Source organism: Festucalex cinctus, chromosome 1 (genome assembly GCF_051991245.1).
Source record: "Festucalex cinctus isolate MCC-2025b chromosome 1, RoL_Fcin_1.0, whole genome shotgun sequence".
Taxonomy (NCBI): Eukaryota; Metazoa; Chordata; class Actinopteri; order Syngnathiformes; family Syngnathidae; genus Festucalex; species Festucalex cinctus.
Window position 1 is genome coordinate 32,207,055 of NC_135411.1, and position 26,465 is coordinate 32,233,519.

General features: G+C 43.5%; 4 protein-coding genes and 1 long non-coding RNA gene across 6 annotated transcripts; 4 read left to right on the forward strand and 1 right to left on the reverse strand.

Annotated features, from left to right (window-relative positions):
• The first annotated feature begins 56 nt into the window (after positions 1–56).
• Positions 57–1,646, forward strand: LOC144024208 (nucleoside diphosphate kinase A-like). Its single transcript, XM_077530355.1, has 5 exons — positions 57–218; positions 775–893; positions 953–1,054; positions 1,126–1,238; positions 1,464–1,646. Exons 2-5 carry the CDS (start codon positions 777–779, stop codon positions 1,579–1,581), a joined length of 450 nt encoding a protein of 149 aa, XP_077386481.1. The 5' UTR covers positions 57–218; positions 775–776; the 3' UTR covers positions 1,582–1,646.
• Positions 1,647–9,637: 7,991 nt separating this feature from the next.
• Positions 9,638–12,550, forward strand: LOC144024033 (keratin, type I cytoskeletal 50 kDa-like). The gene is made up of 7 exons (XM_077530063.1): positions 9,638–10,063; positions 10,767–10,849; positions 10,931–11,087; positions 11,491–11,652; positions 11,883–12,008; positions 12,081–12,301; positions 12,391–12,550. The coding sequence occupies exons 1-7, from the start codon at positions 9,695–9,697 to the stop codon at positions 12,479–12,481; spliced, it is 1,209 nt and encodes a 402-aa protein (XP_077386189.1). The 5' UTR covers positions 9,638–9,694; the 3' UTR covers positions 12,482–12,550.
• On the reverse strand, positions 11,324–16,781 carry LOC144024256 (uncharacterized). The gene is made up of 3 exons (XR_013284717.1): positions 14,377–16,781; positions 13,891–14,296; positions 11,324–13,469 (listed from the first exon to the last, which is right to left on the reverse strand). It is a non-coding gene; the product is annotated as an uncharacterized LOC144024256 (long non-coding RNA).
• Positions 12,804–15,494, forward strand: LOC144024025 (keratin, type I cytoskeletal 13-like). The gene is made up of 7 exons (XM_077530055.1): positions 12,804–13,481; positions 13,871–13,953; positions 14,165–14,321; positions 14,392–14,553; positions 14,628–14,744; positions 15,050–15,270; positions 15,349–15,494. The coding sequence occupies exons 1-7, from the start codon at positions 13,056–13,058 to the stop codon at positions 15,419–15,421; spliced, it is 1,239 nt and encodes a 412-aa protein (XP_077386181.1). The 5' UTR covers positions 12,804–13,055; the 3' UTR covers positions 15,422–15,494.
• A 3,217-nt stretch (positions 16,782–19,998) lies between the features above and the next one.
• Positions 19,999–22,590, forward strand: krt92 (keratin 92). 2 transcript variants are annotated; one of them, XM_077530010.1, is made up of 9 exons: positions 20,025–20,133; positions 20,170–20,522; positions 20,617–20,699; positions 20,797–20,953; positions 21,150–21,311; positions 21,394–21,519; positions 22,052–22,126; positions 22,194–22,342; positions 22,418–22,590. In XM_077530010.1, exons 1-9 carry the CDS (start codon positions 20,070–20,072, stop codon positions 22,539–22,541), a joined length of 1,293 nt encoding a protein of 430 aa, XP_077386136.1. In that variant the 5' UTR covers positions 20,025–20,069; the 3' UTR covers positions 22,542–22,590. The 2 variants fall into 2 exon arrangements, with proteins under 2 accessions (XP_077386129.1, XP_077386136.1); XM_077530003.1 differs by having other exon boundaries at positions 19,999–20,522.
• The last annotated feature ends 3,875 nt before the right edge of the window (positions 22,591–26,465 follow it).

Genomic DNA, 26,465 nt, shown 5'->3' on the forward strand with positions numbered 1-26,465 from the left:
CAATCCCACTAATTAAGCTTCGCTGGCTGTTTGCATGGAGACCAATCAAGTCAAGTCAGCGGTGTTCCCTGTCATCCGGACACTCGCCCAATCAGAAAGCTTGGTCCACCGACCCCTCCCTGCCTCGTGGACCCCCCTCGGCCTTTAAAAGTTTTCGCACGCTGCTGGTCGTCCTCGCTGAGCTCTCCACGCCACCTTGACTGTCGATCTTCTTCAAGGTAACGCCGCAGTTTAACGTTTGGTTTTCTGATTTTCTTTTCTTTGTGTCTTGCTTTTGTATCAGGGATTACATGATGGAAAAAGCTCAAGTTGAATAAAGCGTGCCACATGAGTTTTCTGCCTTCTTTTTGCTAAATACTAACCTTGTATGTTAGTATTGACCGGTGTCATTTGTTCTTGGTCGGGGCGGGGTTAAGTGTCTGATTATGTCAGCTGTCACTTCTCCCCCTCGTCACATGTTTCACAAGCAGCTGACGCTAAAGTTAGCATCAAGAAAGGCAGTCTTGTTCTGGTGTGATGTAATATGCGGGGGGGTCGATGGCTTCTCAAAATCAGATTTACGGTGATCCAATTTTTATGTTTCAGACACAATAAGTTGTAGTCTACAATTCTGTAGCAGCCATACTAATTATTTTTTTTTTTTTATAAATAAAATTTTCACGTAGGCTACTTGCATTCAAGCTTATTGGCTATTGAGGAATGTGAGAATACAGAACTTTTGAGGTGGACTTGCTGAAAATTTGGAAACATTCTGATTTATGTGGGCCAAACCAGATATGGAGCGAACCTTCATCGCAGTAAAGCCGGACGGCGTCCAGCGAGGCCTGTGTGGCGAGATCATCAAGCGCTTCGAGCAGAGAGGCTTCAGACTGGTCGCCAGCAAGTTGATGCAGGTAAGCGGGGCTGCTCGTGCACGGTGTTCCGTCGTCATTGCAACATGTTTACGTGGCAGGCGTCTGAGGACCACATGAAGACGCACTACGCCGACTTGAAGGACACGCCCTTCTACGCCGGACTATGCAAGTACATGGCGTCCGGACCTGTCCTCGCCATGGTAACAGCGCGTTGGCATCACGTGAGCGCTCTTGTGTTGTAACTGGCAACTACAATGTTGGTTGTGCGCAGGTGTGGGAGGGGCGGAGCATTGTCAAGTTGGCACGAATGATGCTTGGAGAAACTAACCCGGCCGAATCCAAACCCGGAAGCATCAGAGGAGACCTGTGCATCGATATTGGCAGGTGAGCGCTTGGTGGCCATGCCACTAGTCACTTATTCGGTTTAGTGAGTAGTGAACAAGCTGATTAATCTAGGTGTGCTTAACCACGACGACAATGGCCAGACACACCTGGGTTAATCAATTTCACCAATCATGACAGTGGTGTAAAGTTCAGGATGTAGTCGAGCTGTGCAGAGAGCCAGTTGGGTGACTAGCATCCATGCTAATGCATTTTATTTCTGTCCAGGAATGTGATCCACGGCAGCGACACGGTGGAGAACGCAAAGCGTGAGATCGATTTGTGGTTCAAGGCCGCCGAGATGGTCGACTACACCCCGTGTGCGCAGGCCTGGCTCTACGAGTGAAACGCATGCACACGACACTCGATGGTGATGAAAAGCAGTCAATAAAGCCTCATGTGCTTGGACAACGCTGTGACTTTTTGTGTACGTGTGGCAACGCTGGCTTTAAGGTGATCATTTTTGCCAGTAGACATATCACACAATTAATTCCCCTCTGTTGCCATGGTGTTTCTAATCAGGTTTTATTACTTTTTGGTATTCACTTTTTTCCTAACTTAGTGACACCTGAAGTAATGAAGGTAGGACAGTTTGTGCTCTAAATGTATAATGGCCTACCAGAAGCTGTTAAAACTGTTTTGACAATGTTGCGACCACTGGGAAATTGCTTCTTTCTCACCCATCCCACCATATTGCCAACCCTGTATGTACTCTGTAAATGAAGTGCTCCCTAATATATTTCATTCAATAACTGGCCTCGTAAACTAAATCTACTGCAGTGTTGGCTAGAGACAGTTACCAAACCCCTGTGGAAATATTGAACTGACCTGAACACTTAAGTCGCCTTTCCTTCACCCCAATAATGGAAACAATTCAATCACCATTCAGCAAGAGTCAATGCCTTAATGGACATCATGCGTTTGTTGCACTTTGTCTCCATCACTTGACTTTCTTTCCAAGTGTCCACACTGCAGTGATCACGTGAACACAAACTGTTTTGGCCACCGGGTGGCACTATTGCTAGTTTTTCAATTTGGTTGAAGCAAAATATGGCCTCCAACACTCCAGTACTCAAAATACTAGTTATTCAGTAAAATAATCATATGCATTGATATACACCCCCCCCCCCCCCATCAAATTTATTGTAATAGTCCCTAAAATGTACATATAATTTCCCAGTTTATTTGAACAATGAACATGGGTATATGTAAATATGGCCAACTCGTATGTATAAAAAAAAAAAAAAAGGTTAACTATTCATTCTCTGAAGCACTTGGGTCGCAGATTACCTATTCATTTGCCATGAATTGTCTGTGGGCGAAGTATGGCTCGGGGCTCAGTCTCTAACAGGCCCTCATAGTGCTTTTATTTTTGAAAGGTTTGCTTTTTCTGTGCGCACATATGGCCGCCAGTACCAGCAAGGTAGAGAATCAAGAGCATGTGTCCGAAGTGATGCCAACTTAATGTTTTTGCTGTACTCGGTGACTTTTCCCACCATCAACTATTTTTTCCAAAAATTACCATAGTGATCTTAATGAGCAATATTCTTCGTACAGTGGAGCGAAGAGGGCATATGATGGTATATGACTCCAAATTGCCCTCTTGCGGTGAATCATGACTTAGACTGGTTACATTTACATTTTGCTGCAAACTTTTTCCTAACTGACTTTGCTGTCATTTCACTATTGATGGTTCTAAAGACTTTTTTTTTTTTTTTTTTTTTTTCTTCTTTCTCTTCCCCATGAACGTGAAGCATCGGGAATATAGGCAATGTCAGCACCCACCCCTCTGACAATTTTGATCAGGAATATACATCAACTAACCTTGCTCTGCAAGATGAATTCTCGCGGTATTTGTGAGTTCACAAACTTCCGAGAATACATCTTGTAGCGAGCCCGTGGATTTCCACTGATGGTTCGGATCAATCACAGAGCGACATTGTGTTTGGGGGCGGAACATGCAGCTGTGACGAAACCAGGAAGCCGATGCCGGGGCTAACAAACAGACAAACCTAACATGGACGAATTGACGCAATTAATTCTGTTCTTGCAGAATTACTCACCGTTTCCTTGTTGAATGTTGAACAGCGAGAGGACTTCATGCATTTATAGCTGGTAAGATGTTTGCGCTTTTTTTTTTTTTTTTTTTTTTCCCCTCTTCAACGAGAACGAAGATGTTTTCACCCGTGGCCGTGATTGGTTAAAACAAACGTGTACAATGCCACATCGTCCAATCAGCTTGAAGTACTGTTCAGAATGTCCCGCCTTTTCCAAGCAAATTACCGTGGAGCAGTCCCAGATTGTGGAGGTAAATATGGTGCAAAAGTAACTTGTAATTTTTTTTTAAAAAGTATCTGTAAAAAAAAAAAAAAGTACATTACAAAAGTACATAAACAAAAAAATTGTACCTGTAGAAAGAAGTGTAAATTTGTATCTGTAAAAGTCATGATTTGTACTTGTGGAAATTACAACTTGTAGTCAAAGTCACCACTAAGAGTCACAAGTGGTTTTTCTGCCGCTGTCCAGTCACGTGACTTTTGTGCCATATTTCTTGCTACAGATGGTGCAAAAAGATTCGTACTCGTGGAGGTCCATAATTTTTGTACGTGAAGAGAAAGGGGCGGGCTCTGGAAGATTTGAGGGGGCTGAAGTTTAACCTCATTGGTTCAGCGAACAACAGTGGGTTGATCTCAAAAGAAGTCACGTTTTTCTAATATGATTTTTAAAGATTTTTTTTATGTAAAAAAAAAAAAACGTAGTTTATTTATGTACATTTTTTTACGTACAATTTTTTTTTAAGTATATATTTTTTTTACAGGTACAATTTTTTTTTTTTTTACAGGTACAATTTTTTTTTACATTTTTTTTTACAGGTACATTTTTTCCAGGTAAAAATCACATTTTACAGATACACATTTATACTTTTTCTACAGGTACAATTTTTTTTTTTCAAGTTGCTTTTGCACCATATTTACCTCTATACCAGATTGATATTGTGAAGAACTGCCTTGAGTGAATCACAATATCAATCGGGCTATTGCCAGATTATACGTCAACAGCCACCCAATTACAATTTCTCCCACAACTTTGACCACCATGTGCGAGCACACACACACACACACAACGTGCATACTGTACACACAAGCACGCGCACCCCTGAACACGTTCTTGTGCGCACACATTAAAAAAAATATGTTCCCAATACACAAACAAGTACACACACGCCAGGTTTGTCGGCCATTGCGGCAGTACATTGAAACAATGATGATCCCGCAGGAGGTTAATTATCATTGTTGCGACATCACCGCAATACGCTCACACACACATACACACAAACCGCAAACACGCGTATGTGTGGGTGTGTATTTCCTAAAATGACTGGAGCAGGTTTGCGCACACACAGCGTCGCCATAACAACGGCACACCTTGATCACCGCACATTCCTCAAAACAAGTTTGATCCTGACTCGGGCGAGGGAGGGGCGGAGTCACCTTGGACGCCTGTCAATCACACGACTCACACGTCCGTTCATACATGAACAATCAAATATTTATGACTTTTTTAAATGTTTTATAATAAGTCATGTTTGGGCTGCCAGAGGAAGAACAAAGACTCAAACGCAATAATTTCCTAGTAAGGCATTCACACAAACCGCACAAGACAACATGTTTCATGTTGTAGTTTTGTAAAAATATAGGCCATAATACACTACTCATGAAAAGTTAGGGATATTTGGGTTTCAGGTGAAATTTATGGAAAATGTCAAAAGTTCATGCTACAGTAATGTCACATGAAAGTAGGACATTTAAGTAGTAGGATACAGTGGTGATTCCCTCATCTCAAACAATTGATTGAAACGAAACTTAATAGCAATGGTGGGTACACTACAACAACAAAATTCAACATCTCAATAACTCATGTGCCCTTGAGCATCAATTACAGCTTGATAACGACTTCTCATGGTTTCACAAGTGGACTCATTGTCTGTTGAGGCGTGGGATCCCACTCTTCTTGAAGGGTAGCCCTCAGGTCATTGAGGTTCTGGGGTGGAGAGTTTCCAGCCTCTACACGGTCGGCGACTCAGCTGATCCTTGCAGCTTTTCAGTAGGATCCAGTCTGGAGAAAGTGCAGGCCATTCCATTTGAGGTACATCTCCAACAGCCGTCCCCTGCATGAGCTGGAGCATTCTTTCTTTCTTTCTTTCTACTATCTATCTATCTATCTGACTTTTCATCATCATTTGTGTTGACCACATTCATTAACTTATTCATTTCTTTATTCATTAGTTATGTTTTTTTACACACAGTGATTTGCACATACTACACACATTTTCATATCTTAGACACAGATAAGGATTATGAGGTTACTTCCTGGTCTTTACAAAACACTGGCTTGTCAATGACCACATCAATAAACACATTGTATATTGACATGCACCAAGAGTGAAAGCACACATGCTTAATTGAACATGCAGTCATTTTTATTTGTCTAACGGTAGTAAGAAAAAAATGCTATTTTGTTAAAAAACAAAACAACAACATATTTTCAGTTTGAAACATCAAAACTAATGTTGTTCCGATACCGTTTTTTGGCTCCCGATACCGATACCCAGCTTTGCAGTATCGGCCGATACCGATATCATGCCGATATTTAAGGTTTTTTGTTCCTCAACATGAAAAAGCTGTCCTGCCATTGGTTCAAAGCAATCTTAGCAATATTAGCAATATTACTACTATTACTAATATTAATAATTAATAAAAATAATTCATATAAGAATAAAATTAAAATAAAAAATTTAAAATAATTAATAAAAATATTAATAATATTACTAATAATACTGAGCAATATTAGTGTTGGAATTAATGGTATCGGCATGTTACTTGTAAGTAGTCACCGATCTACGCACCACCACCGATACCAGTATCGGTATCAGAACAACACTAATCAAAAGAGTATTGTGCAGTACTTGGTAAGTTTTGTAGAACTTGTGTGTTTTGTCTGTATACATCAATTGAATCATGAAGAATTTTCATTTATCCTTTATTTAACCACGAATGGCCCATTGAGATTAATAACCTCTTTCCCAAGGAAGTCCTGGCCAAGAGGCGGCAAAAGTTACAGTTGGAACAAAATTCAAACAATTTACTGGAAAATGACAAAAGTATATAAAACAGGTGCAAGTTAAGGAGATAATCTGAAATGCTCTCAATCTGGATTTAAAGTCATTCAAGGAGATCCATCCATTTTCTTGACCGCTTATTCCTCACAAGGGGCGCGGGGGGTGCTGGCGCCTATCTCAGCTGGCTCTGGGCAGTAGGCGGGGGACACCCCGGACTGGTTGCCAACCAATCGCAGGGCACACAGAGACGAACAACCATCCACACTCACAAGCACACCTAGGGACAATTCAGAGCGCCCAATTAACCTGCCATGCATGTCTTTGGAATGTGGGAGGAGACCGGAGTACCCGGAGAAGACCCACGCGGACACGGGGAGAACATGCAAACTCCACCCAGGAAGGCCGGAGCCTGGACTCAAACATATATATTTCAAGTCTCCTAATCTAAGATGGATTAAAAAAAAAAAGTTAGTTTGACAAATTGTTTCTTAACCTTAAAAGAAAAAAAAACAAAAGTTATTTCTGAAGAAAAAACACGGTTTTGGGGTTTGTCAATATCTTTTGTCATCTAAATTACCGCTTTCATAAAAATACCTGTCAAAAAAGTCTAGCACATTCACTGCTATTCCCTCAAATAGGGTTTTTACAAATGTTTTGTATTGTCACAGTAGTGTGTAACTGACTGCAATTGTGTCTCATCATTTCAAAAATTTTAATTTCTTAATGGTTATATTAGTTATTGCTTTTATTTTTATTTTTTCGAGAGGAACTGGTTGAGTGCAAGGGGGAGGGGCTAGAGGTGTCAATCAACATGACTCCTCAAGCAGAAAAGATTGATGATGTTTTTACACTTAAATTAAATGGAGCAGGGGTGGCACGGTAGTCGAGTGGTTAGCACGTCCGCTTCCCAGTTCTGAGGTCTCCGGCTCGAGTCCAGGCTCGGACCTTCCTGGGTGGAGTTTGCATGTTCTCCCCATGCCCGCGTGGGTCTTCTCCGGGTACTCCGGTCTCCTCCCACATTCCAAAGACATGCATGGCAGGTTAACTGGGCGCTCCGAATTGTCCCTAGGTGTGCGTGTGAGTGTGGATGGTTGTTCGTCTCTGTGTGCCCTGCGATTGGTTGGCAACCAGTCCGGGGTGTCCCCCGCCTACTGCCCAGAGCCAGCTGAGATAGGCGCCAGCAGCCCCCGCGACCCTTGTGAAGAATAAGCGGTCAAGAAAATGGATGGATGGATAAATGGAGCAGAAAATCACAAAACAAGAAATGCACATCAAATGTGAAAACACAAAATTCTTGTCCAGGTGGAGACCAAAAAAAAAGAACAAACTTTAAAGACATTTACAACATGAAAGTAAAAAAAGGAAAAAGGACTAATGTAAAATAAGCTCCAAGTGAGCACACTTAAGTGTAACAGGAACATCCCAAAAGAGAAAAAAAATAAAGAAAAGAAAATAAAAAATTTGCAATGCAAAAAAAAAAAAAAAAAAAAGAAAGTTAGATGAAAGTTCAAAAACGGTCAAAGAGAAGGTGATTGACAGGTTACCTGGAAGTGTCCACACCTGCAACAAGAATTCTTCATGTAGGTGTGTGCATGCATTTGTATGTGTGAATGTGCACATGAATGTGTGTGTGGGTCTGTGAGCGTATATATGTATATACTGTACTGTATACTAGTGCGCGTGTGTGCGTGCGTGTGCATGCATGTGTGCCTGTGTGTTATGTGTTTGTGTGCATATTGCATGGTGCATGTACGGTCAAGTCCCGAAATCTTGGGACATGGACACAATTGTCCTCAACCACAATGGATTTTCCATGAAAGGAACAATATGTGATGTAAGTGCTAATTTTCACAATAAATTTTGAGGCTGTTTCCATCCAAATCAGGTGTAGCAAAGACAATAGCTTGAACATGTGCCTCCCACTTTTGAAGGGCGTGAAAGTTATGGGACAAATGGCTGTTCAGCTGTTCTTTCCTCATGATCTGATTTTCAAGGAAGCAGTTAGAAGGTCTTGAGTTTGTTTCAGCTGTGCTGTTTGCATTTGGAAATTGTCAAAATGAGATCCAAAGAGTGAAGCAAAGTCATCGTTAGGCTGAAGCAAAACAAGTCAAGCAAACAAGCTGGTGATTTTGTCTGGATAATCTAGCAACACTCTAGACAATCTTGTTTGCAAAAGGATTAGGTTGGCCAAATCAACACTTTGTAACATTATTCAAAAGAATTAAAGCACCCACCAGTGAGCTTGCTCAGCAACACCAAAAGATCCACTAGAGCACGGACAACGACCGAAGAATTCTCCATGGTAAAGAAAAAGCCCTTCACAACAGCTGGCTAGATTAACTCATTCACTCGCAGCCGTTTTCACTGAAGCAACTTATTCACTCGCAGCTGTTTTACAGGATTTTCACTGATTTTGCACGGCCAATCGAATATTGTGTTCTATTGTTATAAAAACATAGTACCTACTAAACGAAAGATTAAGAGTCTCTTCTTTCCACAGGAAAAATAAAAAAAAGTACATTTGTATCTGTTTCCATTTTGTAGCAATTAGCATTAGAATATAGCTAAGTTTTATTATTATTCACAAACCTGATGAAAAAACTCGGATAAAGAGCTTGTTACAAAATGGCCTGGTTGATCTAATACTCTGCTGCCCCCTGCTGTCTATTTTTTTAAATAACTACCATAGCTTTAAGCAACCTCTTCAGGTCAGAGCTACAGCAAATCTGCTCTAGCATATAAAGACCATAAAAAACGTATAAATACGTTTTTGGGTCCATGGCAATATTTAAAATAGAACGTGTTTATACGTTTTTGGGAGCAAATGAGTTGAGAAGGGTCTCCAGGTGGTGGCCAAAGACAACAAGAAAAGCAAGAGTGAATACAGAGGGTTCACCACAAGATGAGAACATTGGCAAGCCACGGTGGCTTAGCCACCTCAAAAAATACGGACAGATTAGTTTGTCAAATATTGTGGAACAAAATCCTATGGACACATCGAGAGGAAGAGGAAAGGAACTGCTCATGATCCCAAACCTGTCGTGTGCTACCAATTTGTATTTCTTGATGATGTGATGGAAATGTCCTTAAATAACAAGCTGAAAGCCTGCAGTTAAGCACATCCTGAAAGCAGATCCAGAACAATGACAATTGTGCTCATCATTCTGCACATGGCGGGCATGAAGGGGCACGTTTAAGTGTGGCATGCTTCAAATTCCACTGGGGGTCTAAAGCACCTGTGGGTGGGGGTGGGGAGCTGGGCAGACCCTCTCTCACTCAGAAGGGGATAAAAGGAGGCTTCCGTTCCTTGCGGCACATCCAGATTCGCGATCTGCTGGCCATGGCATCCTTCGCCCGCTCTCTTGCCTTCTCAACTGGAAGTCGTCTCAGTGCCCGGCGGGCCCCCAGCGTATACGCTGGCGCTGGGGGCCGAGGGGTCCGCATCTCCAGCGTGGCCACCCCTGCGTATTTCTCCTCTGCTGGTGCAGCCTTTGATTTGGCGGACGCCCTGGATGTGCCCGACAACGAGAAGGCGGCCATGCAGAACCTGAATGGTCGCTTGGCAACCTATCTGGAAAAGGTTCGCAAGCTGGAGGCGGCCAATGGAGAGCTAGAGGTGAAGATCAGGAACTTCGTTGAGAACGCCAGCACACCGGAGAACCGAGACTGGAGCACCTACAACGAGCCAATCAGAGACCTTCAGGAGCAGGTCAGCGTATCAGGCAGCCTTCTAGATTCCACGTCATCATTATCGTTTTTTTTTTGTTTTTTGCGTTCGTGTTTGTGTGTGTGTGCGAGTTTGTGCTCTTTAATTCACCTGACACCTGTAATAAATCCAAGACCCTTCACCTTAACCGGATACTTCAGAGTCCCGCCAGAGTCGTGAAGTTTTCAGGAGACCAGAGGAAGGATCAAAGGAAAGAAAGACGAAACAAAGAGAAATCCAGCACCAACCAGACACCGCCTACCACCCACAGGGTTACAAAAACAGAATCTTTCACCAACCCCAGATATATCGAAATTCCAACAGATTAGGGACCAGAGGAAAGACTAAAGGAAGGAAGGAAGGAAGGATAGATGAAGCAGAGTGAGTGGAGCCGCCACCATCTTGATCCACTGAAAAACCGGTCGCGACACCGGGGTGGTGGGAAGAAACCAAGTACAAATACTTCCATATATTACTTAAGTACATTTTCCTTGTATTTGTACTTTTATTCACATATTTATTTTTCCTGACAATTTTTTCTCTTGCTACGTACATTTTAAAAATATTTGTACTTTCTACCATAGACAAATTGGTCCATTACTTTTTTGTATGACCTCAGATGACAACTGTACTTGAGTGAAGACTGTGAGTGCTTTTGCTATCTGTCAAATATTTAGTAATCCCTTTTGTAAATATTGTACTTCAGATCCTTGATGCCACTCGCAGCAATGCATCTCTCCAACTGGACATTGATAACGCCAAATTGGCTGCGGACGACTTCAAGCTTAAGTGAGTTCAACACGTCAGTCATCTTAATTCCACACTCAACGAACCATTTCAGTATTTACACCGCATGTGTTGATACTTGAGGTACAACAATGAGTTGGCTATGCGCCAGGCAGTGGACGCCGATCTGGTGGGTCTGAAGCGGATTCTGGACGAGTTGACACTGAGTCGCTCTGACTTGGAGATGCAGGTGGAGGGTCTGAAAGAGGAACTGATCCACCTGAAGACGAACCACGAGGAGGTGAGAGCAGCCTCAGCAAAGCATTGAAGGCAACACGGGATGTCCTTCAACATTCATTGACGTCAACATAGAAAGTCTTTGTAGGCATACGTAAAAAGACCTGACATTCGTTTAGGGTAGCCTTCCTCACTCCTAGTCCTTGAGTCCTGCAGGTTTTGGTTGTTTCCCTTCTCCAACACAGCTGATATGTGATCAGCTCATCAGCAAGCTCTGCAGCAGCCTGATAACAATCTTGATTCTTAGCAAAGCAGTGTTGGAGGACGAAAAACATCTCAAACCTGCAGGACTCCGGCTCTCGAGGACTAGGAGTGAGGAAGCCTGATTTAGGGCTACAAAAGAAATCCTTCCGACTGTCATTTAAGTCTACACAGAAAGCCCATCAAATTGCCTCTATCGCCGACAGGACCTCCTTGACATGCAGTCGCAGATGAACGGACAGGTCAACGTCGAGTTGAACGCAGCCCCTCAGCAGGATCTCGCCACCGTCTTGGCTGAAATCCGACAACATTACGAGAACGTCGTCTCCAAGAATCGCTCAGACCTGGACAACTGGTTCCAGGCCAAGGTGAGTGTGAAATCTCTTCACTGGCTTGCTGAAAGCCAAAATGTCTACATGTAAGACATCTACTCGAAGGAACCCATGGACAAGTGGTTATGATTGTCACCTGTCACTGTGGGCATCCCGGTTCAAGGCACAGATCGGGACAAGAATGTGGACATATCGAGCTGGATATATTGATGACAGTTAAGATGATGATTCTTCTTCTACTTGTACTAAACCCATCCAACATCCAGACAACTGAGCTTAACAAGGAAGTGGCGACAAGCACAGAGACGCTCCAGACGTCCAAAAGTGAGATGACCGAAGTGCGAAGAACTCTCCAGGATCTGCAGATTCAACTTCAGGCGGAGTTCAGTCAGGTGAGCTTTCAACAGATTTCACGTTCACTTCGTTTTTGCTTCTAATTTTGCTTCGATTGGTTGGGCTGTCAGAAAGCGGCGTTGGAGGGGATGCTGGCCGAGACACAATCTCGCTACGCCGCCATGTTGCTTGGCTACCAAAAGCAGGTGGCAACCTTGGAGGAGCAGCTGACTCAGCTCAGGGCCGAAGTGGAGAAGCAGAAGGTCCAGTTTGTTGAGCTTTTGGACATCAAGACCCGGTTGGAGCTGGAGATCGCAGAGTACCGCCGTCTAATCGACGGCGAGATGATGAGGTGAGAGGAGCAATGGTTAAAGATGCCAAAAATACAAATTAAAGTCCACTTTGTCATGTGAATTATCTTTGTTATGTGATTTCCACCAGTTTGTCAGAAGCCAGCTGCGTTCACAATCTGGTCACCATCGCCAAGAATAACTCAGACGACAACGAAGATGACAGCTCTGAATCTGAATGATATGTTGCCATTGTGTATCACAATAATAATAAAAAAGAACTTGTGATAAACTGATGTTTTCTTTTTTTGATCAACACAATCATTTAAATTGATCGTTGAACATTTATGTAACCTGTAACAACAAGAATACAAACTTTATGAGTTGTAGCAAATCAATTCTACAGTGAAAGATACAAGTGATTATTTTAACAATTCCACGGTGCAGCTGATGGGAAAGTTGCTGGTGGTGGTCATTTCAGGCATCTCGACTCATTACTTGCACCTGCTGAACCGGCAAAACCAGTCAACATTTTGGAGTTAAACAGCTTGGGGGCACCTCACAAGTGCCGTGGAGGTGATAGCTGTCACCTAGGGCAGAGGGGTGTGTTCAAGGGCACTGATCTGAGGTACGAACATACCAGCGCTTCTGGACGGCATCTGGGCGTTTTCTAGGCCTCAGGATACTGCAACCCATCCAGGATGTTGCTCATTCCAGCAGCAGGGTGTGTCCCTGCCCGCCTGCCCCACCCAACAATCAAACGTTTAAAAGGCTCTATGGTCCCAGCAGGTCTTCAGTCTCTTTAGTCTCTTCAACATGGCTTCCATTTCCAGCCGCAGCTACAGATCATCGTCCCGTGTTAGCAGCTTGGGCGCCGGCGGCATGAGTGCCGGCAGCATGTATGGCGGCGCAGGCAGTTCCGGGGTCCACATCTCTAAGGTCAGCTTGGGAGGTGGCAGCGTGTACGGCGGTGCAGGCGGCTCCGGGGTCCGCATCTCCAAGATGAGCTCGACCATCGGCGGCTTCGGCTTGGCCGATGGCATCGACATCTCTGCCAACGAGAAGTTCACCATGCAGAACCTGAACGACAGGCTGGCGAACTATCTGGACAAGGTGCGCAAGCTGGAGGCGGCCAACGCCGAGCTAGAGCTGAAGATCAGGAACTTCCTGGCGAGCAAAACCGGTCCGCTGGACCACGACTGGACCGCCTTCTTTGCGCGAATCAGAGAGCTGCAGGATGGGGTGAGGTCAACTGTACAGTACATTCAATAGCTAATACTTTTTTTTTTTCCAACAGTCAATGCAGAAAAAAAAATTCTGTATTTTGATCAGGCTGTCTAGTCTTTGAATCTTTGTGTTTATTGCCAGTACTTATTTGATCCAACCACAGTGAAATGAAACCTCACCACTTAATTTACCATAGGGAGCCATATTATCTAATTTAACAAAAAAATCAAACAATTCCTAGTTGTTTTCATAAAATGTCAGAGGTTTGCTTTGGTCAAAACCTCACTGATCAAGAATAACATTGCATTTTCCCACACTTTCTCGACAGCCCTGTCCTGTCTCAGCTGAAATTGTGTATTTTGACGGAAAAATGTCAGTGATTGTCATTTCCTGTCATCACACAGATCCAAAATGGCGCTCGTACCAATGCTGCCCTGGTTCTTGCCATCGACAACGCCAAGCTGGCCTCAGACGACTTCCGCATCAAGTGAGTGATACCTTGAAATGCCTGAAGAAACTCAGGTCCAAAACTTGAAAATGCTGAACAGAGGTAACTGGACATTAAAATTTAAGAAGCTTTTGGCAAAGAGGTGAAACAGCTCAAACAGAGTCCAGTTGCCTGCATCCCACCTTTTCAGATGACCATGACGTGGTCCAACATCTGGTCCAAAATCTGAAAACATTATGATGGTGTCCAGGTACGAGCATGAGTTGGGTATGCGCCAGGCGGTGGAGGCCGATGCGGCTGGTCTAAAGCGGGTTCTGGATGAACTGACATTGGGTCGTGCTGACTTGGAGATGCAGGTGGAGGGTCTGAAGGAGGAACTCATCTACATGAAGAGGAACCATGATGAGGTGAAAGCAGCCTCAGTAGATAATCAAAGGCAACACAGAAAGTTCTTCTAATCACCTCTGCCGCCAATAGGACCTCATCGCTCTGCGGTCCCAGATGACCGGACAGATCAATGTGGAGTTAGATGCTGCCCCTCAGCAGGATCTCTCCAGCCTCTTGGCCGGAATCCGAGAACATTATGAGAATCTCGCTGCCAAAAACCACCGAGACCTGGACAACTGGTTCCAGGCCAAGGTGAGTGTGAAAGCTCTTGACTGGCTAACTGAAAGAAAGCATGCCTATATGTACTAAACTGAGCCTCTGTCCAGATGGCTGAACTCAACAAGGAAGTGACCGTGAATCTGCAGACGACTAAGAGCGAGTTGACCGAATTGCGAAGAACTCTCCAGAGCCTGCAGATACAACTGCAGGCGGAACTCAGTCAGGTGAACCCTCAGTATGGGATATGTCACAAAAACGTTGGACAAAACAGTGCAATGCTTTAAGTGTCCAAAGGGGGCTGAAGGAGGTTGAGAAAATACAGACAAATTAATAATTGCAGTAGGCATTATTTGAAATCAAAATTAGAGCAGGAAAACTTACATCTTTAAACACGGTTTGACTACACTAAAATTGACAAGGATTAACTTAAACATTTGTTTGGACAGTGAGATGACAGACTTAATTGCAGTAGACCTTCTGGTGCATTTTTTTCTTCATCTAACTTTGCTTCAACTGGTTGGGCTGCCAGAAAGCGGTTCTGGAGGCAACGCTGGCCGAGACACAAGCTCGCTACAGCAACATGATGCAAGGCTACCAGAGGCAGGTGGTGGTCTTGGAAGAGCAGCTGGCGCAGCTCAAAGCTGACGTAGAGAACCAGAAGATCCTGTTTGCTGAGCTTCTGGACATCAAGACCCGGCTGGAAATCGAGATCGCAGAGTACCGCCGCCTTATGGACGGAGAAGGCGCCAGGTGACCAACTTGGGGAATCATTGTGAAGTCTCAACGGAGGGGTGAACTGAAATCCTGCTTTGTTCTTGTATTGTGCAGCAGCAGCACCAGCGGCAGCAAAAACTCTCGGGTTGTCATCGTGCAGGAGGTCCACAGCAGAAGCAACAGATAAGAAGCAGGAAGAGCGTCGACACAACACTTCCTTTAATTAAGCCTTCTCCTTCAATAAAGGAAGTCTGATGCCATTGGTGGTTTTTATTGACCTCACACCATCTGTACATCACACACACCATCATCCATTTTCAAGTGCTTCTTCTGTCAGTTAGCAAGAGGCAGGATCATCAGTTAATTCCATGACAGACACAAATAAAAAGCACTGACACGTTAGAGTCTTCCATGAGGCTAAGCTAAGTTTCATGGAGAATCTGCAAAGTAGTGACCACCTTCCAACCACAAAACCCAATTAAAAGACAAAATCAAACCATTTTATCATTTTTACCAAGACATTTCCTGTGACAGTCTGCCATCTTCTAGAGTACTTTGCTCATTAGAGTTGCAGGCTGGTATCTATTCCCAGCTATGTTTCTGGCAAAAGGTAGGGTACATCCTGGACTGGTCATCAGTCGGTGGCAGGGCACATATAGACAAACAATCGATTGGTTGCTTGTCAACATCAGGGCACATGCGGACAAACATTGGACCGGTTGCCGGTCATTGTCAAGGACCATCTGCACAAACAAAGGACTGGTCGCTAGTCGGATACATAAATGCACAGGTCCACCTATGGAATTTGTTGGTCTTAAATGAAGCTAACTTGTTTAGGGATGTGAGAAAAAAAAAACCAGATGAGCATGGGGACAACATGCTAAGAATTCCACACAAGAAGGTTTGTACCAAGTACCTCTTCACTGTGAAGCAGACGTGATAGCCATGCTGTGCTGCTTTACTTCTTTTAGTAAATGCTGTACGACTGTATCCATGTATATGTTAGAGGGTGACGTAGTTAGCCCTGGTGGTGCTTGCATCGAGTGTCGGACCCAATGGGTCTACTGCCGCTTACCTTCCACAGCTGGGGTGGTCGTCGTTGAGTCCCATGAATCGGATTCCCGTCGTTTGTCACCTTCTGTTTTGCTCTCGTAAGCTTTTTCTAGCTTTTTACTAGCTTTTCCCGCTAGCCGCTCATGTTAGCCACTCCAGCCGATTGCTCCAACTAACTCCCACTAGCAGCTCTTGTTAGCTATTCCAGCTAAATCCGGTTCTCTCTGTCTTTCGGCGTTGCCGAGATGATTGTTTTCTCACGTAAAATAAGAATTGAATGCTTCTGAATGCATGCACTTTGGCTGCATTCGATGCTATAGCGACATCTAGTGGTCACTTGTTAAACACAGACATTAAAAAAAAAAAAAACAGCAGAAAAACATCCTTGGCATTACAGGGAAAAGGACATTTTGCATATGAGGGTGAATAATATTATTACGAAACTAAGATAGTTAAAAACTATCCATCCATCCATCCATCCATTTTCTGAACCGCTTGCTCATCACCCTCACCCAGCCAAACACCTCCAAATAGCTACACTACAATATAGTGGTTATTTATAGCCAAAATCTATCCTCCTTCGCTCTTCAGAGCTAGATATTTGTCATTGGGTAGTGTGGTTGTAATTGTGTTAGCTATTGAGAGCTAGCTAGTTGTTGATGCTCCGACGTCACTCTCAACGTTTGGCGAACAACCTAAAATGCCATTTGTCATTATTTTTTATTAGCACATCTGAAAAATCAAATCCGGGCTCCAGCCTCCCTGGGTGGAGTTTGCATGTTCTCATCGTGTCTCCGTGGGGTTTCACTCGGTACTCCGGTTTCCTCCCACATTCCGAAAAACATGCATGGTAAGTTAATTGAAAACCTAATTGTCCCTAGGTGTGAGTGGGAATTATTTTTCGTCTGTTTGTGCCCTTTGATTGGCTGACAACCAGATCAGGGAGTACCACGCCTCCTGCGTGGAGATGGGATAGGCTTCAGCACGCCCATGACCCTCGTGAGGATAAGCAGTTCAGATAATGGATGGATTAACTAAAACGACAAAACCATTTAAAAAGAAAAAAAGAAAAAAAAAGAAGAAGCTATTGCTAGTTGTATCTATGTGTCATGGGCCTGCCAGCACTTTGGAAAAGAACAAATAAAAATGTAACTTGCGCTACTGCAAGCTGGGCAGCCAAGACACACTATCAATTGGAGATATAAACAGTTGGAAATAAATTTACAACTTACATCAAATTTTATTAATGTATGTAGGTCAATGCTTTTGATGTTACTGGGGTTAGCAGACTCGCCTTTTGTCCCTGAGATGTTCAAGAGTTCTTAGCATGATACAACTTAAGATATCTGCTGTTGTCTTCCTTATCCTTTTCTCAGTTTTCACACTGAAACCAAGTAATAAGAATTCATTCAAAAGGAATCTAATCAGTCACTTACCAGCTGAGTCATGTATACCGTAAATAATACTGTATGCTAACAATACATATATTTTGTATTTTTATTTGAGTCAGCCGTCACTGTGCAGTTCAGAATATGAATTACATTTCAAGGTCAACTTGAGGATCAAAAATAAAGACAGCTTTATTAGTCTGTCCATGCACTTCAACTATTATCAATGACGAAAAATCGAAAATGCTAACTTCTGTCCTTAGTATGAAAATGTTTATTAAAGTGCTCAGCATCAAACTGGCAGATGTTTCAAGTATTTTGGTTTCCTCAATTAGTTACCGGATAAGAGTGAAAACCAGAAACAACTTGTAGCAACTTGTACTTGTGCAGTAAAGTGTGTGGAATGAAACTTGTCAGGTTGAGCGTCATTCATAAGCTTCAGCGTGATGATTGATGGACAAGGGCTTAATGACAGCTTACACGACACTCAATGATGTGTAGTTACAAAGGTGAAAAATTTGCTTTGAGAAAGAGCTTCCAGTGCATACGCTGTTGGCTAATGAAGGCAAAAAGTTGAGAAGACGAAGAAATAAATAAGTCAATTAAAATGTGACCAGGGATGTTGTTGTGGTTGACTCGCTTGGCTGCAGGCAGTGAGAGTTCAATTCCCAAACGGTCAAAGTGCAAATTTGAAGAGATGCCCGTTTCTGTACTGTATGAGCCCTGGAATTAGCTGGCGACCAGTCCAGGGAGCAGTCTACCTGTTAGCCAGAATAGATTCCAGCTGCCTGCAACCTGGAATAGGATTAAACTATAGCAAATGGATGGATGGAATTTAATGGTGAGCTCAATCGCAGATGGCTTTGGGCAAGAAGCACCATGGACCAGTCGCCTGTCAACATCAGGGCTAAGATAGACAAACAATGGGCAGGTCACCAATCAACATCACTATACTAGACAAATAATGGACCAGTTGACCTTGCCAGCATTGGGCAGAATAAGAACCTGGTGTTCGGACTCAATAATCATTTGTCTATGAAGAGTCAAATGTGAGATGTACGGAGATGGTGGACATAAAACTGACAAGCTTAAGGGGCAGAAGAGGAAGAAAGGAAGAAAAGTCCCATAATCAAAGAAGACTTTGGTGCTAACCTTGGAGGACACCTCACAGCAACACCGAGAAGCAGCACGAAAGTTCATAAATCAGAAAATGCATCTCCTGTCAGGTGGTCTGCAAATCAACCAGTCAAGATATAAGAGTAAAATATCTCAAGGCAAACAAGCTTCAACAAATACGAAAAAATAAAGTTTGAGACGAGAATATATTTAACAGGTGCAAATAAGCGTAAAGATAATTTTACATTCTTGTAAGGAGGAACAACAAGTATACAGCAAAAGTGTTTTGTGGACGCAGTGTTTGGTCTGGGAAAAAAAAAAAAAAAAGATTTCTCTGAGCTTCTGTGTTATTTGTACCTGTGCAAATCATGCCCCATTATCTTCACAAAACAAAAAAGCTGTAGTGGAGGATCGGAACATAGAAAGACTTGGGTGAGAATCTTAAGGCATGCCACATGGCAGCGCTGAAGAGCAGCACGAAGATTCATGAACCAGAAGACGAATGTTCTGTCATCAAGCTTGCAAAACAACCAGTCAAGAAATTGCCGTACGTCATCTCCAGCCAAAGATAAACCAAAGAGACCCTCAATGAGAAATTAAGTTGCAGAGAAGAATGCAAGAGTGACTTCAATAGAATCTGCACTACGTGAATAAGCTTAAAGACAATTTTATATTCAAGAAGCATAGAACAAAACAACCCTGCACAGTATATACAAACACAAGAATATTTCTACCCGTGTAAGTCACGTACATCCCCATTATATTCACAAAACTGCATTCTATCACACTACCATTGTCTTCTCTGATCGGACAAAGTTGAGCTTGTCTGACTTGATCATCCTCCGATTTTATCACACACTAACCCCCAAACACAAATATACCCAACGGTCCAATCGGACATGAGACAGAGTGAATAGAAGAACGTATACACAAATAAAACTATTGTACAACAGAGGTGAAGCAGAAAGGTGAAAACAGTCCAAGAAGCCAAAGAGCAGCTCAGCTTTTCTCGCGCTGTCATAAAAAATCAAAAAGTGGCGTGTGTCCAGTTGGACCTGCTGGCTTTCATTCCTTAGCAGAGTAACATTCCCAACTCTAAGTGGGTATCAAAGGTGACTACGCCCCGCCACACAACTACACACCCATCCCCTCTCTGGCCCCCGCCACACCCGCATACCAGAATGACAGATTGACATATACCCGATTGTCAGAGTGACTCTTTAAAAGGTGGCAGCATGCGGCCTCTTGTCACTCTCCACTGAGCATCAACACACCATCATGAACAGCTTCATCTCACGCTCCTCTTCCAGGTCAGTCCGGACCGGCTCCTCCATGGGCGGCGGCTCCCTCATGGGCGGCGGCTCCCTCATGGGCGGCAGCTCCCTCATGGGCGGCGGCTCCCTCATGGGCGGCAGCCGGATCACGTCCATGAGGGCCGGCAGCGTCTACGGCGGCGCCGGAGGTTCCGACGTGCGCATCTCGTCGGCGGGCATGGGTGGCGGCTACTCCTCCCTTGCCGTGTGCGGGAACGACGCACTGATGGGCAACGAGAAGTTCACCATGCAGAACCTGAACGACCGGCTGGCCACCTACCTGGACAAGGTCCGCTCCCTGGAGAAGGCCAACGCCGAGCTGGAGTTGAAGATCCGGCAGTTCCTGGAGAGCCGAGTCGGCCCAGCCAGCCGAGACTACACCGCCTACTTCGCCACCATCGCTGACCTCAACGCCAAGGTGACTACGTACAGCTTCTGTAGTGCAAAAGTTGCCAAGAATTAGAACTATCAGTTGCAGTATGTCGAATCCGGTGTTAACATCTTTGTTGCAGATCCAGGATGCTACCAAGATGAATGGCGCGGTCCACCTGAGCATCGACAACGCCAGGCTGGCGGCAGAAGACTTCAAAACCAAGTGAGTCCACTTCCTGACCGGATCCGCCGCCGTTCACCCGTCTCTCTGCCGTCGTGGTTGCCTGTCGTCATCATCGTCATCTGGTCCGCCGCCGCAGGTTCGACAACGAGCTGGCCATGCGTCTATCGGTGGAGGCTGACATCGCAGGACTGCGTCGCGTTCTGGATGAGCTCACGCTGGCCAGATCCGACCTGGAGATGCAGATTGAGGGCCTGAAGGAGGAGCTCGTCTTCCTCAAGAAAAACCACCAGGAGGTCACCTGCATGCCCACGTCATCTTGTGCATTTTCTTCATCATTCTTCTCTTGTACATCTTCCTCTCCTACTCTTGTTTTTTCTTCACGTGTTTCTACGTCATCCTCTTCTGCTATCAGAACCAATGTGCTTGTTTACTGATATTCTAATTTGCTAAGCGCTTTTTCACTCTAATCAAGCGTGTATGTGTGTATAGGAGCTGTTGGCGTTGCGTGCTCAGATGAGCGGTCAGGTGCAGGTGGAGGTGGACGCGGCCCCTGGTCAAGACTTGTCAGCCATGATGGCCGAAATTCGAGAACAATACGAGGCCATCGCGGCCAAGAACCACCGAGACCTGGAGGCTTGGTTCAACGCTAAGGTGCAGAGCGTTACTTCCAGTGTGTGCGTGTACATGTTAGTGTGTATACTCACATCATGTTTTTGTGTGTGTGTGTGTACAGACGGAGGCGCTCAACAAAGAAGTACTGACGCAGACGGTTAGCTTGCAGACGTCCAGGTCAGAGATCACTGAAGTCAAACGCACACTGCAGGCACTCCAGATAGAACTGCAGTCCATGTTGGGCTTGGTAAACCGCTACACAACTACTACACTAATACACAACACAAAAAAGACAACACTAACTCACACAGACAGAATGTGTAGCTGTCCCTCAGCTCAGGAAACTAGTGGCACGGTTTCAGATGGGTGCTTGATGTTTTGCTAACTTCTCTTACAATTGGGTCAATTAGTGTGTGTAGTTGTCTAACAGCCACATGAAAATTACGGACAAATAAGCACGGTATCAGAACAAATACTGTGACGCATATAAGAGTCTTTTTTTTTTTTCTGCTTGCCAACAGTACCATTGTTATACTCAAGACGTTTCTTTTCTAGCTAACAGTTCAAGAAACGAAAACAACGGAATGATGAACACAAATATGAAGCGCTTTGGTCTATCCTGAAGCTACTTTCTTCAAAGTTTCAGACACCTCCTAGCATAATTCAATGTGGCAATTTTTTCAAATAAGTTTTCCTCAGTGTCACTTGCAGAGTGCGCATAAGCATATCGGTGACGTTGGTTTCTTTCTTCTGAGCATTTGCGCTGTACGTTTGTGCAGAAAGCCTCACTGGAGGGAACGCTGGCGGAGACAAACAACCGCTACTCCATGATGCTATCGGGCTACCAGGCGCAGGTGAGCAACGAGCAGCAGGCTGGAAACAGAATCGTGAGCGCGTGTAACACGTCCTCCCGTCCTGCAGGTGACCTCATTGGAGGAACAGTTGATGCAGCTGCGAGCCGATCTGGAACGCCAAGGTCAGGAATACCAAATGCTGCTGGACATCAAGACACGTCTGGAGATTGAGATCGCGGAGTACCGACGCCTGCTGGAGGGCGAGGCCGTCACCAGGTGAGTCACGTCAGCCCGCGCGGACGTCGACCGTCCGCCCACCGCCCTCACGTCTGTCCTCTGATTGGTCCGCAGCGTTTCTGGCACCTCGTCCTCCTCATCCTCGGGCAAGCGTGTGGTGACAGTGGTAGAGGAGGTGGTAGACGGCAGAGTGGTCAGCTCGTCCTCCAAGACCTCGTCCTCATACATGTCTCGCTGACGTCAATGTCGCGATGCATAAACTCAATAATAAAGAGCCTAAATGATAACTTTGTGTATGTCTCGACTTGAAGTTAACCTGAAGTAGCAAATCAATCCCCCCCCACCCCACACCATACTTCAGAGTTGGAAGGAGGTTTTGATGGTAACGTTCTGTGTCTGTTTTTGTTCATCATTGATTTACAAGTTATAGTCGCACTTTCCAACATCCAGGCACTGCTTTGCGGAAGTCAAACCTGTAGCAATGATTGTGTCTTGCTTCATTGTGTCGTCAATTCACATTCATTCTTTTCCAATATTTTAGTCATGTAGTTTTAAAGACGTCAGCACGGGGCTCACAAACGTCTCTAAACTGATTACTTCTGGGTTACTGAATAACCAGTTTAATACACGTTTCAATTTGATGTTACTGTTAATAATACAGGAACCCTAGTGAGGATAAGCAAAACAGTATGCAAAGCTATGCAATGATATACATCGACGAGAAGAAACTGGTCATGATAATTATATCTCAAAGGAACTCAACGTATTAACAAGTTAAACAAACATCAATACGCAGCACTTTTAGTCTCTCCAAGTTGTTTATGTTTCCATACGACCACTTCTATGACATTGTAGGAGCTCACAATGTACCACGACTGGTGAGCTATTTTTAGAACAAGGCACCATGCTGGTGACCCCCTGTGTTAGCATGAGCCATGAATTCTGGTTAATTCTTTAACAGACATGCTAAGATTAAGACTAATAGACTCAGACCTGACCTTCAGCAATCATATTAAATTCATCACTAAAACAGCATTTTACCAGCTGAAAAACATATCCAGACTGAAGGACTGCATGCTTCAAGCAGACCAAGAGAAGCTTATCCATGCTTTTATCTCCAGCAGACTCGATTACTGTCACGGTCTTCTGACTGGACTCTCTCAAAAGAACATGAGACAATTGCAGCTCATTCAGAACGCTGCAGCTCGAGTTCTGACAAAGCGATCAGAACACATCACTCCAGTACTTAAGGATTTACACTGGCTCCCAGTCAGCTGTAGAATCGATTTTAAAGTTCTGCTACTCGTCTATAAATCACTAAATGGTTTGGGTCCTGAATATATCCAAGAAATGCTGATTGAGTACAAACCCAGCAGGGCTCTGAGATCTACAGACTTGGGCTAACTAGTAGAACCCAGAGTTCGAAGCAAACATGGTGAAGCTGCATTTAGCTATTATGCTGCACACAGATGGAATAGGCTGCCAACACAAGTGAAGTCAACCCCGAGTGTAAATGCTTTCAAATCCAGGTTAAAAACTTTGCTTTTTTCTTATACCTTTGATTAGGGACTTTTAAACAGCTTTAATTAAGTTTTTTTTTTTTTTTTTAACTTCCTTATGTTTAAAGTTTGTTGAATAATGTTTTAAGATTGTTATTGTATGTTCTTTTTAGTACATTTTGTAATCTATTTTCATTTATTTTTCTTCCTCTGAATGTTAACTAGTGTTTCTTGATGCTTATGTGTTGTTTCCTTTCTCAAGTATTCTGCGCTGTCATCATTAGAAGGTGGAAGAATAGCAAAAGGGCACAACTTTTGTCATTTTTAAACAGTCAGTCGATGCGAGAAGAGACGAGCATAGGCTTTGAGAGATGGACTCTGTCTTGATGTGTCTCTATGGACAAATCCAAACATCTGGCCATTTCTGATATTGCCGCAAAAAAAAACCTTCCTTTACACGGGGAAACCATACCGCCTATTTGTATCTTTTGCTTTTGCCTGTGATGAGCATACAAATCAGGTAGATTTGTCAAATAACATTTCATCACATTTTGAAATAAAAAAATAGTCCTCACAAATAAATTTACAACAATCCAAGTGACTTTCAATGAGCAAATACCACCATTTTGACTTGTGACGTAAGCTAGTTTTAGTTCTTAAGTGTACTCCATTTTCCATTGCCATTTTTTTGTGAATTACAATTTATAATTGTTGGCGACTCTTGTGAGGTAAAGCGGTTCAGATAATGGCTCCACGCATTGTCTTTTGAGAACTTTTTGTGTTCAAGTATGGTGAGGAAATGCTTCATGAAGGGAAAACTCTAAATGAGTTTTTTTAATAGTGCAGAGTGGCTTTAACCAAGAGTTCCATACTCATATTGTTTAGTACGGAATTTATTAACAATCAAAATATTGTTTTTCAAAAATGTATTTCATATTAAAATTCAACAAATTCTTTGGGGGGGGCAACCTTAAATCTGTACAAAATTGTCCAAAGTCAAATTTCTATTTTTAACCATTAAAATGGTTTTAAAATTCAACAAAAATAAACATCTCAAAACATTTTGTGTGTGGGGGGGGGGGGAAACTACAGTGAATTTTTTAACTACCATTTTTTTTTTTTTAAGATTTATCAGTCAAACATTTAAGAATCTGTAAATAATCAATATAAAAAAATATGAAAAAATTCAATCAATAATTGAAATTTAACGTCAAAATCATAAATTCTAATTCGGACTCGGGTGGTGCAGGTTGCACCTGCACAAAATGGCCGTCGCCTGAATCAGATTTGTTCTTGTATAAGTCTTGACGTACTGTCTCCTTCTGCTTTGTGAAATGTTTAGTCAGTGTCCTATTAAAACATGGAATTACCTGCGCCATATTAGCTTAAGTAAACTGTGTTCATCAACTGTTGCGATAAATCACATTTGATGAACAAACCTTTCTTGCAACTGTGCACGCAACTCAACGAAGGGCGCCCCCTGCTGGCAAATGTGCTTTTGCAAGGATGGAAGATCAAAGCAAGATGAAGCGGGCGAGGCAAGAAACAGATGTGGATGGAGCTGCTGAGGATAAATGACTAATGAATAAACCAATTGGCTTCACTGGCAGCAGAGCTGACTGCAGAAAGAAATTACAGGGGGCATGACATTTATTTATTTAATTATTTATTTTTTGTGCGGGCACACTTCAACCTAAATCTAATCTTCAGGCTGAACAGTGGCGTTGTGACAACAGCTCAGAAATATTACTGTCACTTAAAAGCGGCAGTTCATCATAAAATCTAAAAGACAAACGAAAAACAATGGTGTAGTTTTGTGTGCATTTATTCAACTCAAAACTTCATTAGCAACAAAGCCGAATGCGAATTCTGTCGACAACTTGTCCTAAGGAATGACTCTGACCAAGCCCCTTTTATTTGCGAGTGGCAAGCAGTTGCCTTCCTTCGCTGGTTGGATTTAAGGCTGTACGAAATTGATCCTGCAACATAAATTGTTTGTGTGCCTGCGTGCGTTTGTGGGTCTGTTTAATAACTGCATGTTTTGTTCTACAATTTTGTCCATGCACGTGTTGTGCGTGTGTGGCTAGACTGATTCAAATAAAAGTTTCCCACTCACACTTGTGAACGTTGTAACGTGAAGACTCACAGGAATTCCAGCGATGTCAACTGGGGCAGCCTGGATCGAGGTTTGACGTTTGATGGCTCCCATTACAATACGGCGCTTTGCATCACTTTTTTTAAATCCATAATAAGGCAGTGGCAGACGCAGCTTACTACATAAATATGACGCGGGTGGTCATTCATCCAGCGGCCGAGCGCGCCCTGGTAACCCGGAAGTACATTTGTGCTTCAAAGGACGCGCGTCTGACCGAACCCAGATTGTCATTGGCTATCTTTAGCTGTCAATCGAGCCAAACTTGAAATGAAGCATATGGTTGGTTGTCACAGCCCCCTAATGCCCGCCCATGCCGCTGGAGTAACACAGTACTCCTGATAAGGAGTAACTCAAGGTAACTCTAGTGCAAAGACAAAAAGAGCACTTTTGTAAATTTGATTGGCAGTACAAGAAATTGGTTCGTTTTAATAAAAGGCATGTAATCATAAAAGACTGGTACAAAACGTGTGTGTCATATGAAGATAAAAACATATGGAAGATGAAGACA